The sequence below is a fragment of the Drosophila busckii genome, chromosome 3L, assembly GCF_011750605.1.
Source record: "Drosophila busckii strain San Diego stock center, stock number 13000-0081.31 chromosome 3L, ASM1175060v1, whole genome shotgun sequence".
Taxonomy (NCBI): domain Eukaryota; kingdom Metazoa; phylum Arthropoda; class Insecta; order Diptera; family Drosophilidae; genus Drosophila; species Drosophila busckii.
The window spans coordinates 8148205-8163936 of NC_046606.1; the positions used below are offsets into that span (position 1 = coordinate 8148205).

A 15732-nucleotide genomic window follows, 5' to 3' on the forward strand; every position below is an offset into this window, starting at 1 on the left:
TGAAATTAACTGACTCTGGCTCACACTTATTTCGACCATTTTAATGGCTTTTCAACTGCTACATCCAATGTGTTGTGTGTTTCGTTTTTTATTAAAGCTGTAAACTAATCAGCTGCACTAGCGTATTAATATTAATTTATGCCAACACTTGACATAACCTCAACTCGCCTACGCTGACCTATTTTGCTGCTGTGGGCGTGGCATGTTCATAATTTCAGTTTAATTTATTTATTCACATTAAATGCAATTAATTTGCAGCCATTCTATTAGGAGTTCTATTTAGTTTGTTTTTTTTTTAGTCTAGCTTTAACCACAATTATACAGTTAAGTGTAATTTATTATAAAAACTCTGGCATTTTTGCATTGCATTTAATTTAATTTGTGTACTTAAAACGCTCGTAATTGCATCACAGATATGAATTTTATAAATTCTGATAATGTCAAAAAGGCGGCGCGCTCATATTTAATAATACCCCGTTAGTCGGCAATTAAAACAATTTAATGCGCGCATTATTTATAATTATATAATATTATAAGTAATGACAGATTTTTAGACGCCACATTTAACTTTTGACAAATACTTTTGCAAATATTATTAAACCGTTTTTAATTGACAAACGGCGCGGCCGGGCAAAGTCAAAAGGATTTATTTTTGTTGGCTGCCATACTCTGACGTTTATTTGGTTATTTGATAAATGCAATATATCGCAGCAGCAGCAGCGGCAGCGGCAGTTGGCCAACAATGCCGAAAATGCCATCAGGTGTGCGCTCAGCTGTAAAGTATGAGTATTGCAACTATTTTAAATATAATGCCAAAAACAATTTGCAGCCATTTTTATTAGCCAAGCGACAGCAAAAGCGCAGCGCGTGTTGTTTCTTTATTTATTATGACGCTGATGAACAGTTGCAAAATGAAATATAAACAAAAAAAAAAACAAAATGCAGGGGCAGCGGGTCTATGGTTCATTAAGTATGCGCCGTGTGTGCGCGCTTTTAAAGTATGCAATTGAATTTAAATATTGCAAGTGCCCTTCATATAACCTCACTCGTCCCGCTCTCTGTCTGTGTGTGCGTGTGTGTGTGTGTGTGTGTGTAAAGTGGTACTTTAGTGGGCGCCATATTTGTTCACATGCATGTTCTGTTTGTCTGTGTGTGCGTTAATTAACACAAACTTTATTACAAAATGGCTGCCCAATTTTGGCTGGCAGCGCATTTTATGGCCAAACATAATATCATAATAAAATAATAATTGTAAAGTCTAGAAGTGCTTTTATATTATTATTGCACTTCGTTAAAGCCGACAGGCAAACAAGAATTTAAGCTATGTGTATTTCATTTGCGCTTCAAGCTGTAATACAATCCAACTCAATAGCAGCCACACATTCCACATTCCACTTGCTAAAGAATTTCGCTAGGCTCGCCATACAAGTATGCACTTGAACCTGAGAGCGCGCTCACATTTTTAACTCACTAAGCAAATATTAAGCACTCAATGCAATCTCTTAAGCTCAAGCTGAAGACGCTTCACACAATTCATAAGCAAATGAGAGCAGCAGCGACAGTTAACGGGTCTCAAGCTGTGAGCGCAAGTGCAGCTGCTTCTCGCTCTTATATTTAAGGCAGCGAAAACGTTTGACTCGCCGATGAGAGCGCACAGCTTACTCTTCTGCTAGTGAGTGCAAGTGCAGCTGCATTAGCTTGCTAGCTCGCTCTAACATGCAAGCGCTTGCTTTGTAGAGTGCGTAGCTCACTTCACTTTAAGAGCGATAAATTAATTTTGCTTTGCTCTGCTCTTTGCTTTATTTTTTTCAGTACCGTTTATTTGCTTTGACATTGACTTTGACATTTGCACAGTTGAACAGTTGAAATTAATTGTTGTTTGTCTGCCCAGCGGGCAATTAATGCAATTTGGCAATTGTAAAACAAGTAATACTTGCTATTTTTAAATTACACATGCAATTAATAGTTGATGTCAAGACACAGCAAGAGTGTAAGAGAGTGAGAGCGAGCGCTTGTTTGTTGGTCAGATTGAAGTTTGGCAGTTTGGTTAGTGGCTTGCCTGTGAGTGGGTGGGTGGCTGTGGGTGTTTGGCAAACCAAACCGCAAATGGCCTATTACAGAGTGTATGCACACATTAATTTCAATTAATTGCGATAACGCTGACAATGTTTATTGACTATAAAATAAGCAGGCGGGCATGGCAAGCGGGTGCATTCAGCGCATTATGGTCATAACCGCAATGTAAATGGCCAACAACAAAAAAGTCGCAAATAAAAAATAAAGTTTATTATGAAAATAATGATAAAAATCGATGTTGCAGTAATTTAAATTAAATGCATTAAAATTATCATAAAAGAAATTCAAAATAAAAGCAGCAAATGAACAAAAAAAAACATGAATATTGTATGCACACATATATTAATATATATAGTTATATATAGTTATGTTTGCATGTGGTGGGTAATAAATATGGCAGCGCTTTACAGTTCATTAAATTGAAAACAAAAGGCGACTACTGCCAGCATTTATTTTACCTGCGACAAATAAAACAGCAAACAGCCAAACGAGCAGACAAATAGACAAACAAGCAATCAAATAAAAAATAAATAAACATACATATTTAAATAAATAAAAGTTATTAAAAATATGTGAATGCTGGCTGTATCGCAATTATTGTTATTAGTTTAATAAATGCGCTGCCAAGCAAGCTAATTAAATTTTGTATCACGCGCCAGGCAGCAATAAAAATAAAATTCATCTGCAATTGTTAAAAATTCTGGGTAATTACAAAAGCCCAAAAAGCCAACTGTAAATTCTACAGACAGACAGACAGACAAGCGAGAAACACGAGACCAAAGGCAATTTTGACACATGCTTTGCGCTTTCTCGCTCTCCCGCTCTCTTACGCCCTCTCTCTCTTTGCAATTGCACACTGGTTTAATTGCTCTAAAAATTGCACGTCAACGTAGATAAATTTTTATTTGAAAAAGTTTATTAAACATTTGTGCACGTAGCTAGCTGCCACGCCCACAACTTCGTATGTGTATGCGTGCGTCCCTTTTGGCCATTTTATAGCCAACTTTTTTTACAGTTGGGCTTTTCGGCATTTGCTATTTATATTTGTATTTGCTTTTGTCCAATTTTTGTTATTGAAAAAGTTTTACGTTTTGTAAAAATTATATGCCAAAGTTTTGCTTTGTAATTACAAAAGCTGCAGGACAACAAAAATTACAGTCTATGCTAACAAGCAATGGTGCCAAAATGCAAATAATTGCGCCATACACTGTAAATAGGAAAAAAAACATCAATTGGCGTTAAAAGTCGAGCATGAAATTTTAATTAAACGGCAGCAATATTTGTGCAGCATAAACAAAGCGAAGCGAAAACTAAACGTAAACTAAACTTAAGCCTGGAACACTGATAAGCCGCCGCATTAACGCGGCTAAAATGGCAAACAAAGCCCAGAAACAACGGCTGAGAACTTTATTTATGCAGCAAGTAAAACTAAAACTGTTATCAAATAATTTATGCGTCTCTCACCTGCAACAACAAATTAAGTTTCGCTTATACTTCATAGCCAAACCATTGCCTCTTAGTCTTGGCCCTAAACAAAGAAACAAAAGGCACGCCAGCACTTTCAACTCATTAAGTGAGCGCCAATACACCCAGAGCCACCCACCGACCACCACCCAGCATTAAAAGACTTATTTTCACACTTGCATAAACTCATTTAGTGCGGCAGCAGCTAACTGAAAATTGTCTGCAGAGGACGCGCCACCTTATCACACGGCACGCTGGACACGTTCCGGGGGCCACAAGCGCATCGTGACATCAAATTAATGCCCAACCGACAATTTTAATCGCCAACAATTTTTGTCTTGAGTTATAGCTCACACACACACACAGACAGCCGAAAGTTTGCGCGCAAAGATTTGGCCAAGAGCTACAGTGAGCGCCAGCCGGATGCGTATATTTAAAACTTATTAAATTGCTATAATTTATACGTCTTATCTCGTGGGTGTCTGGGCTGCTGCTGCTTGCCTTGAGGGTTGCTTAGAGAGCTCGTAAAACAACAACAAAGCAGCAGCAGCAGCAACAAATAAGGAAAGCAGAAAAATCTTATTGCATAGCTAAAGGCGCAAGCACACGGCGTAGCGAGGCTCGAGGCATGGAGCACGGCAGCGACAATGCCCGCGCGCGCAATGGCAATTAATTTACATGCAAATCGTGCCGAAAGTTTTTCGCCAGTGCCAGCACGCCTTAAAGTATGCTACGCCTTGCTTTAAGTCCAACCCCACGCACACACACTTGATTAGTACTCCAGTCAGTCGGCGAGTCGCTGCCGCCGCCTGTTGTGCCACACGGCTGCTTGAAACAATATGGCGCAAGTGTTACGACCCTTTTGGGGCCGCGGTAGCGCTCACGTGCCGCTGCCGCTGCCGCTGCCTCTGCATGTCGACAGGTTGCCGCCCTCCGCCCTCACTCAGACATTGTCTCCACTCTGGGCCTAACAAATTGCAACATTTTCCTTACCTTAGCCCGCTTATTGTTGTTGTTGTTGTTGTTGCTCTTGTTGGTTGTTAGTTGTTCTTTTTTGTCGTGAAGATTTATTGTACAGCAACAATAGGCACTGGGCGCTTTGAATGAGCGCACATTAAACATTTAGTAATGAGTTTAAAGTTGTAAATGGAATTTTTGATTAAAAAACGATCCAATTAACTGGCAACTCGCATATGTTGGAAAGCAATTTGTGTGGCAGCCACTCGAGTCTACATATAATTGCCAACGAGTTGCGTACATACATATAAATTGGCATTTGTATTGGCTTTGGCATTGGCTTTGAGCTTTGGGCTTGTCTTTGCTTAAGCTCTAACGTTATTCTTTTCAATTTGTACAAAACGCAAACTGGCGGCGCCATTAAATGCTTTAAAATCAACAACAGCGCGCTGGCGACAGCGGCAATAAAGTCGAACCAAAAATTGCTTCCTGCGCACATAAAATCCGGCAACATGGCAAAAGCCCCCAAAAGCGTTACAACATGCCTAAATTCCTTTACACACACACACACACATACAGTAAAGTAAACGAAACATTTTAACCATGCCGCTCTCTCTGTCTCCCTCTCTCTTTGCGCTGTTTCGCTGTTGCTTACTCTCTGCCCACTTAATACTTAAATGCAAACGTGTAAATTATGTGATTTTTCCCCGGCGGCCATGTTTGTTTGCAAACTCCATTACCAACATGGCGGGAGCTTCCTCCGCGGCCTCCACGCTGCACAACTTCCGCTCGCTTAACCCAAACTCCGCCCCGCTTCAGCCCCGCCGCTCCGCTCACTCACCTGTTTGTTTCTAGCAATCGTCGCGTTTGCCATTAAAAAACATCGACGACGACGACGACGACGACAAAAAAACCGCCAAGTATAAAAAAAATAAAGCTCAGCTCAGAAAAAAGAGGAAAAACCATACCAAGTACCCCTTTATGTGTTTTTCATGTACTTTTATTTGATTGTCGCACGCTTCGTCGCCAACTTGATGGTTTAACGACAAAAGCGCGGGCGTTGGCAGCGGGGCGGGGCAGGCGGGGACGGCGTGGCAGGCACTTGGAATTTATTGCACTGTTTTAGTGCTTAAAATATTAGCAAATGTTCATTAACGGCTACGCAAATTGGCGCTAGTCAGGTCAGCCCAATGGCCCTTCAAACACAAAGCTCTCTCCCACTCTCACTCTCTCTATCGCTCTCTCACTCCCATGGCAGCTAGCAAAGCCATTAGTCAAAAGTACTTAACACAAAATTGCAGCACATTAAGCTCACTGCTATGAAATTAAATACTAAAACGAAGTAGTTAACAAAAATTATCAATTGTAGCACTATAAATAGTTCAAAAACTAGCCACAAAAATGTAGTAAAATAATTATTAAAGAAAAGCCAAACAGCGCCAATTAAAGGTAAATAAAAGCAAGAGCACTGCTTGATACACTTAGCAATGCTTATGTGATTAGTTTTCAAGTTGTTTATGCGTTGCTATAAAATATTCGACATAAATTATTTATTAATATGCTGCGCTAATAAAAGAAGTAGCTGCATAACAAATTTGTTAAGTTTAGCTCTTATAGTTGCTGAGTTCTTGACGCTCATACAGACAGATGAACCTGCAGACAGAGCCCATTCAACTCAGCTTATCTTGCTGAGCAAAAATGTATATATTTTTGTAACTGTTACATACACTTGCACAACTGTTTAATACCCTTTCTTATAGCATTTCAAAGTGTATGCCAAAGTTTAATGCGTTTAAGTGCAAAGTAAATTGTAAACTTGCGCTAAATATAAAAATGGCTTTAGCATAAGCCCATTTTAATCAGCTTAAGTTCTTAAAGAAATCTTCTGCCGCTTAATGTATGCGGCAACAAATTTTAATTACAGTTTTTATAGCCTTTTAGGCAAATCCAAATCTCGGCTGCTAGACTTAAGAGCCGCCGCCCCCCAAAGTAATTTGACGCATTTAATTTCTATTAACTGCCCTGGCTGTGATTCAAATGCGACTATAGCAACACCTTAAGCAACAACAACAACGAAAATATATAATAACAAGTATTATAAACATAAATTTGTAATTTTAATATTATTAAAAATGTTAAATTGCATGCAGCAGCAGCAGCAGTAAATCTCATTTGTGTCTGAGCGCACAGGCTATGTGATGGGTGGTGGGGTGGGGTGGTGCTTGGACTGGCTGCTGCGTCAGCTTGTTGGCAACATTGTGGCCTAAGGGTGTGTGTGTGTGGATGCGTTAGCAACATATTTATGTATAAACAGACGCATGGACACATGACTCTGTGGCACATTATACAATAACCATTAGTGGCAGCTGTGTCTGTGTCTGTGTCTGTGTGTGTGTGGCACACTATTTTTATTGTTTTTCGCTGCCACGCCCACATGTGTTGTTTTAATTTAAGCGATTTGCGATTGAGCCCAGCGGCCCCAGGCTGATCTCATGCAAACAATGTCAACCCAGTTAATGCAATTAACGCATTAAGCTTAAAAGTAACAAACAAAAAAATAAAATTTATATTTATCGTTATAAATGCAGGCGCTTGGGCAAAAGTTGATTGAATTGCCAATTGCAATTAAGCAGACAATCTATCATTCAAATAGCCAAACGGAGCACTTAAAAGGCTTCTGCACTTTTTACTGCCATTGAGGCATAATTTGTGTCTGTGTGTGTGTGTGTGTGGATTGATTTGCTCAAGTGAAGTGCAGTTTTAACTTTGGCCATAAATTTAACATTTTATTGTGCGCCATTTTCTTAATGAGAGACAAGGATTTCAACTGCCAGACTCGACTCTGTGCTGTTTTTTAAAAGCAGCCAAAGCCCATTAACTTGTGTGAATTTATATCAGCAATTGCCAGGAGCGACTACCGACTGCTATTATGCGTTCGTTAATTATTCACACACACACACAGACAGACACTTGGTAACACGTTTCGGTCATAAAAATCGCCCCACACACACATACACACATATATGCTTGGCAACTGGGCACGCCCTCTAACGAGGCAGCCAAGTTGAAAGGCAATGCGCTTAACCTTTCGACCCTAATACAAATGTCTTTTCAGATCTATGGACATTTATGCAGACACACAGATACATATGCATAAGATCTTGACATTAAATAAATCTAAGCTTTAATACACACCCATACCAACACACACACACACACACATGCATACACATACATACATTAGTCTTTATATATGCATAAAAAATGACGCCAACATTATTCACGCTATCATTGCATACAGGCTAAGGACTGCGAGCTGGACAGACAGACAGACAGTCAGACAGACAGTCACTACTCGCTTTGACCATATACATTTTGGTTTACCCAACCACCCACCCAACTCGCTTGCTGGCCAAGTTAAAGCATTATTGGCATACAGATTCAAGCTCAAGTGTGGTGGGAGTTGGTTACAGCTGCGGTTTTGCTTGTCGCTTTGCTAGAAATTACAGCAAATATTTCTTGCTTTTTTTGGCAACACACATACACACATACGTATGTGTGTGTGCACGCATTTGTGGCATATGTGACATATGTAGAGCTGTCTGGCACTGATAGCAGCAGCAGCAGCAGCAGCCCCTAGACTTTGCTTTTGCAGTAAATAACGCAGCACGCTTGCCTGACTTTAAGCTGCCTGCTATGTAACGCAATTAAAAGCTGCTCAGCATGCGCGCTAATTACAGCTGGCTGACTCTAAGCTGGCTGCTATGCAGCCTCTCTCTCACTCTCTGACGCTCTTTGCAGTTGATTTTCATATTCATTTCCTTGTAACTGTACCCAGCGCTCCATTTATAAACGTTGTACTCCCTGCTGGCGCTTCGAGGTCCCCGTCACTCTTCGCATAATCGAATTATCATCATGGCGTCAACAAATGATTTCAACTTATGCTCTGCCATGTAGCCCCAGCCTCCACCCCCCCACGCCCCCTCTCTAACGCAGCTGCTGCTGCTGTTTTCCTGTCAGCGGTCTGGCTGGCTGCTGTCCCTTTTTTTCACATCACTTCACTGACCGTCGCCGCCAGTGAAACCTTTCAGCCATCTTGGTTTTATTTTTCGTACCGCTTCTTCTTCTTTCTCTCTTTTTTTAGTGTTGCCCAACATCATTGTTGCTGGTCATTTTGCCCCTGTGCTTACATTCGTTTTTCCATTATGCTCCACACTCTTCATTCTCTCTCGTTTCGATTCGAATCCGTGTGTATTTGCTTTTTGCTTTCGTTTGCTTTGTTTGAGGTTATGTTGAAGGTCAGTTTGTTATCCTTGTGCAAATCCTTTTATACAAATGAAATTTGCGCCAAATGGCGATAAGCAAAATAAAAATAGTGTCAACGCTTCCAGGGGCAGCTCATGGCCGCTCAAATGTGTGAAATGAGATTCTAACTCACTCTCTCTTTCTCTCTTTTGCTGTCTCCTTTGCAGATATCAACAAGGGCTCACCCATCGACTACAAGAGCGGCTCGGCCTGCTCGACGCCCACAAAAGACACACTCAAAGGCTACGAGCGGAATCCGCCGGGCTGCATGGGCGGCCCAGTGCTGCCACCGCGCAGCGTCATGAACGGCATGCCCACGCATCACTACTCGGCGCCGATGAACTTCAGGAAGGATCTGGTCGCCCGCTGCTCCTCACATCGCGTCAGCATTGTAATGGCCTCGGTGCTGGGCGTGATTCTGCTGCTGCTCATCACACTCGCCTGCACGGGCAATCTGCATCTGTCGCCGCCGACGCCCTGCCCGGTGCTGGTGGGCAACGAGGCCTCCGAGGTGACGGCGGCCAAGAGCACCAATACGGATCTATCGAAACTGCATAACGCGAAAAACGGACAAGGCATTGGAATCATTCAGGGACAGGGACATGCGACGTCATCGGTAACAACGGCCACCTCGAATAGCGGCACGGCTCAGGGCTTGCAGTCAACGTCCTCCTCATCGGCGGAGTCCACTTCGGCAGCGGCAGCGGCAACGGCCACGTCCTCGTCGCAATCATCGCTGGCGCCCTCCACGTCGCTGTCCTCGTCCTTGGCAAATGCCAATAATGGAGGTAATTATGCACAAGTTTTAATTATTTTTAAATGAGTTTTTGCAAGTTTCGTAGCAAAAAGAAAGAAAAACCTACAGAACAAAAGAGATTCAAAATGAGGAGGAAGAGGAAGAGCGAGCATGTGAAAGAGAGAACTTCGGCAGCGTATTTAGCGCTTAGATATTGCCGTCCGCCTGTCCGTCCGTCCGCTCGTCCGCCAGGCGAAAAACTTTATATTATTTTTATAACATTTCTTTTATTTGAGCAATTCGCTTGCAAAGTTTTTCGTCTTCGCGCTTAACTTGTGCCTCAGCCTTAAGCCTGAGCGCTCGATTATTTAAATGCCATTTGCATTGTATTGCGTTCAATTGTTGTACAACTTTTGGCAAATCCAGCTAAGAATAGCGCCACTAATTACATTCTGAAATTGACAGCGGACAGAAAAACGAGGTCGAAAGTAGCAAAAACTGAAGAGAGAGAGAGAGAGAGAGAGAGAGAGAAAAGAAGATTGGTTGAGCATAATCAATTCACACGCAAACATAAAAATAATTTCACGAGTTGCAGCTAATTTTAGCAATTGAATATTCCATCGTGTTTGTCAATTGAAGAAAGTTGCTCAAATTAAAGCGGTTCCAAATGCAGAATGGACTTAAAGAAGTTTGTAGAATAGAAAAGAGTAGTAAAGACAGAAGAAAAATCAAGACTATATATCGTTAAGACAAAGGTAAATTCTTCATAGAGTTCAATTATATTCCAAAAGGAGTAAATTCGAAATCTATTCCAAAAGTATTAAAATAGCAACACAGTCATCCATTTAAATTTACTTGAGCAACTGTTGGAATTCTAAGTTTATAATTGTATCGACTAGACTTATAATTAAACTTAGGCGATTGTGGGTTATTTTTACTTTGACCTCCGCCTTTGATTTTTGTACAGTAGCTAGTTAAAGGTTAAACACACACACGTCTCGCTTAACATTTGGCAATTAAGCTGTCAAATGTTGACATGCCCAACACGCCTTGAACGCTGTAAGCGATCCCGGTTTAGGGTTAAGCGACACGCTGACAGGGCCAGAAAATTGAATTAAAAATACATTTTATGCTTAATTTGAGCAACGCGCGTGCATTTGGCTAAAATCAAAGACAGCGCGCATGGGGCTTGACTTTGGCGTATTTAGTTAGTTAACCACAAAAGGCAGCAAAATAAACTTGTGCTCTATTCAACCCCCGCGCAAAATGTTTAAAACCATTACCCATACCACCCCCCCCTTGTCTATACCACACCCCCTTTTGGTGTTGGTACTACCTGTAGGAAGTCAAGGCAACAACATTAGAGCAGTGTCAACGCGTTCGTCTGTCAGCCAACAACAACAACGACAACGACAACGAGTGCGACGAAGTTTAATGAACTGGCAGCAGCAGCAGCAGGGCCAGGGGCAGCAGCAGCAGCAGCAGCTGGGGCATAATGATCATGCTGAGCCAGTTGTTGATGATGATGTTGCTCAAACTTTCAGCGGCTTAATTGCAAACGCTAAGCTGGAGACTGAGGACAATGCGCAGATACAGCAACGACTCGAGTTGGCTTTGGCAGCGGCTAAGCAAAGCAATTACGCCAAAAGTTTGCGCCAAATCGAAGGCATATTGAATCAAAGTCAAAGAGATGCGGACGACATCAGCGACTATGACTACGAGGATGAGAATGGGGCGGAGTCTGTGCCTGTCTTGGAGTTGCAACAATTTGGCAAATCATTAAACGGCAATTTGCGTCAAGCAGGTAAAGCGCTCGCCAAACCCAAACCCCAAGCAAAGTTTGAAGAACTCAAGCTGGAGCAGGAGCTGGAGAGCTCGACTGCTATTATTGATGACTATAATCAAACTGACAGCAGCAGCAGCAGCACAAGCTCAACAAAGATGGCAAGTGACAACGATGACATTGTTGAAATCGACACCACAAGCAGCAGCAGCAGCACCGATGATGGTGGGGGCAGCTCTACTTACTCCACTGTGGCAAGCCATGTGATTGAAAATGATTTTCAAATCAAACAGCAGTCACCAGCGACGCCCCCACCTGCTGCTGCCATTGATGATAACAATAATGAGCGTGATTTGGCTCAGCAAAATCAAAAGCAAGCGCAACAGCAACAACAACAACAACAACACAGCGTAAATCAAAGCCAGAGTCAGAGCACGGAGCCACCGATGCTAAGCGACGACGCGGCGCTGTTTGATAATGATGACATCGATATAGTCAAATTGAATGAAACGCTGCCACAGCTCAACGAGCTGCAGCTCTACAAGACACAAGCGGCAGCGGCAGTGCCCATGACCAATGCCAATCTCCCACCGCTGCCTCCACCGCCAGCAGCCAGCGAAAATGAAGTGCTAAAAGGCATGGAGTTGTCCAATGTCTTGCCCGCCCATCTGACGCCATTGAAGCCGTATGTCAGCGAACGCTTTGACCGGCCCAGCAAGCGCATTCTGGTCAATTTGACAATTGCCACCGATGATGGTAACGATTCTATTTACACGCTGCATGTGGCCGTGCCCACCGGCACGGGTCCGCACAATTTGGAGCAGGTGCTCAGCCACGAACACCGACCACCGCTGCCCGCAGAAGACAATAGCATTGATGATGCCCCGCTAGGCGGCAGTTGTCTGCCCGAGCCGCCGCCCCGCATGCCCGACTGCCCCTGCAGCTGCCTGCCACCCCCGCCACCCACTTATGCTGACGTTGACATTGACACTGCGCCTCCGCATGCCTCCGAGCAGCTAGAGCTGGTCACCACTACTGCATCATCCATCACAACAGAAGCTTTCACTGTTACTGACTCTGTTACTGAAACTGTTACTGACTCTGTTAGCACCACCGCATCTGCTGCTGTTAACTTTGCATGCCCCGATGTTATGCCTATTCTCATACTGGAAGGTGATTGTGCTAACTTCAACGCTCACTAACCCCCAAGTGCTTCAATTAACTGCTCACTTAACAGCTGTACAGTCTGTGCTAACTCTTAGTTTTAATCTCAACCCACAACATTATCTCTCCCACCATCTGTATAAATCTTCAACTTCAAGCATGACTACAAGGCATCAACATTCGGTCATGTAAATGTGCAAATCATATTCGTCATACCCATTAGAGAACATAACTATTCAATAGTGATTAGTAATTGTAGTCAATATTAATAATATTATTTTCATCCTGCCTCAGAGCTCTTTAAATTTTTTTCTATAAGTTTAAGCTCAAATCGAGCTGCAGTTACCGTTTGAGTGAAAACGATAAGCTCATACTCTTTATCATCAACTTTATGCTATATCTGAGTTCTTCAACAAACGATTTGTCTTTAAAACATTTGAAGCACGCATTTAAGCAATATTTAATTGAATTGTTGAATTAAATACTATTACTTCAAAAACAATATTTTATGCAAACTTGTAATTTGGCACGTAGGCCGCCTAAATGCTTTGTAAACAATTGTGATATTTAGCTAAGCCTAACGGCACTTTGGCTCCCACGCTCAGTAACCATGTGCTGTCAAAACAACGAGCGACGCTCTCTTTTAGTCGCAGCAGCTCAGAGCGATCGAGCGCACACGAACAAAAGCAGCGCAGCTCTCACTAGCATTTGAGCGAAGAACGAATGCAGCGCTGCTCTCACTAGCATTTGAGCGAAGAACGAATGCAGCGCTGCTGTCAATAGCATTTGAGCGGAGAGCAGCAAAGCCCAAGCAGAGCTTACATGTGTGTGCGGGTGTGAGGATGGAAAGTTACCAAGCGAGAGAGATATGCAAGTATCAGTTGCACTGCTCCCACTAGCATTTGAGCGAAGAACGAAAGTACCGCTGCGTTCACCAGCATTTGAGCGTAGTGCACCCAGCAAAGCCCAAGCAGAGCTTACATGTGTGAGGTTGTGAGACTGGCAAGGCTTCTTGCATATCAGTTGCGCTGCTCTCACTAGCATTTGAGCGCAGAACGAATGCAGCGCTGCTCTCAATAGCATTTGAGCGAGGCAGGCAAGTCAGCAACTGAGGCCACTTGCCGGTCAGTAGTGCGCGGATTATTGGCGAGTGAACATGTGCAGTGAGTGATCGCGTTGCTAGAAATAAAAATGCAAGTTTCGTTAAGTCACTTTGCTTTGCATATATTTTTACTTTTGCTTTAAATATGTGCGCCAAATGTTTTGAATACAAATCGTTTGTAATATATAACTGTTTATTGAGGGTAATTGATATTTAATAGCTATGGCACATAATTTTATATGCCAAAAGTGTTTTTTAATAATTGATAAATAATATTTTGGGACTTTATGGTATCAGCAAGGAAGTAAATAAACAATAATAAAGAGTTCAAGTGTACATATGAAACATTAATAAGGAATAGGCAGCTAAATATATACACGCCCAATATTAACTACAACGTAATAATGATCCAATTTGCTTTTGCAATAATAAGAATAAATTAATTAATTCACATTAGTTCTCATACGACATACCCAAAATATATACATACATATAAATAAACTATATATACCAGCTAATAAATCACCAGCTGCCAAGCAATATTAACCCATGTTTTCAACTGTTTTTCACACACACTTGCTGCACCGCTTCGCAGGAGCTCGCACTTTCCCAGCGCGCAGTTTCCCGCCAGATGGCACGACCTTTGGACAAATTACACTGGGCCAGAAGCTGACCAAGGAGATACAGCCGTACAGCTATTGGAACATGCAGTTCTATCAATCGGAGCCGGCCTATGTGAAATTCGACTATACCATACCACGTGGCGCCTCCATTGGCGTCTATGGACGACGCAATGCGCTGCCCACGCACACCCAGTACCACTTCAAGGAGGTGCTCAGTGGCTTCAGCGCCAGCACGCGCACCGCTCGAGCGGCACACGTAAGTAGCTCGCCCAGCTCCACACACACACACACACACACATTCACCTGAGTTCATTAACTAACTTGTTGTTCTAACTTTATGTGCATTTCATGTTGCAATTTAAACTCATACAATTCACGCCGGGATTATACGCTTCGCTTGCTTGCTGCAGTTGTCCATAACGCGTGAGGTTACCCGCTATATGGAGCCGGGACATTGGTTTGTCTCGCTCTACAACGACGACGGAGATGTGCAGGAGTTGACCTTCTATGCAGCTATAGCCGAGGATATGACCCAGAACTGCCCCAACGGCTGCTCCGGCAATGGACAATGCCTGCTCGGACATTGCCAATGCAATCCTGGATTTGGTGGCGACGATTGCAGTGAGAGCGTCTGCCCCGTGCTTTGCTCTCAGCATGGCGAGTATATCAATGGCGAATGCATCTGCAATCCTGGCTGGAAGGGCAAGGAGTGCTCACTGCGCCACGACGAATGCGAAGTGGCTGACTGCAATGGCCATGGCCACTGCGTCAGCGGCAAGTGCCAATGCATGCGCGGCTACAAGGGAAAATTCTGTGAAGAAGGTAGCAGTCAGACCCAGAACCCATTACCCAATCCAAAACTCCTTTTTTAATTTAAATAAATTCCATTTTATTTAAGTAAATTCGATTACATAAGCAAATGTATTAAATTTATTATTTTTTTTGCTAGTTGACTGCCCGCATCCGAACTGCTCTGGTCATGGCTTCTGCGCCGATGGCACCTGCATTTGCAAGAAAGGCTGGAAGGGCGTCGACTGCGCCACAATGGATCAGGACGCTTTGCAATGCCTGCCCGACTGCTCAGGCCACGGCACCTTCGATCTGGATACCCAAACCTGCAGCTGTGAGGCCAAGTGGAGTGGCGATGACTGCTCCAAGGAGCTGTGCGATCTTGACTGTGGCCAGCATGGACGCTGCGAGGGCGATGCCTGCGCCTGCGATCCCGACTGGGGTGGCGACTACTGCAACACCAAATTGTGCGACGCCCGCTGCAATGAACATGGCCAATGCAAGAATGGCACCTGTCTATGTGTTACAGGCTGGAACGGCAAGCACTGCACCATTGAGGGCTGTCCCAACAGCTGTGCTGGGCATGGACAGTGTCGCGTCAGTGGTGAGGGTCAGTGGGAGTGCCGCTGCTATGAAGGCTGGGATGGACCAGACTGCGGTATTGCGCTGGAGCTCAACTGCGGCGACAGCAAGGACAATGACAAAGGTGCGTACAATAAATTATTCAAAGATT

General features: G+C 43.2%; 1 protein-coding gene across 2 annotated transcripts in view; it reads left to right on the forward strand.

Moving 5' to 3' along the window:
* Nucleotides 1–15732, forward strand: part of LOC108599826 (teneurin-m) — a 126143-nt gene that overhangs the window by 102561 nt on the left and 7850 nt on the right. For both annotated transcript variants that reach the window (XM_017986930.2, XM_017986931.2), the window contains exons 3-6: nucleotides 8970–9590; nucleotides 14183–14466; nucleotides 14621–15032; nucleotides 15160–15705. In XM_017986930.2, coding sequence (XP_017842419.1) covers nucleotides 8970–9590; nucleotides 14183–14466; nucleotides 14621–15032; nucleotides 15160–15705 — 1863 coding nt within the window. The remainder of the gene's footprint in view (nucleotides 1–8969; nucleotides 9591–14182; nucleotides 14467–14620; nucleotides 15033–15159; nucleotides 15706–15732) is intronic.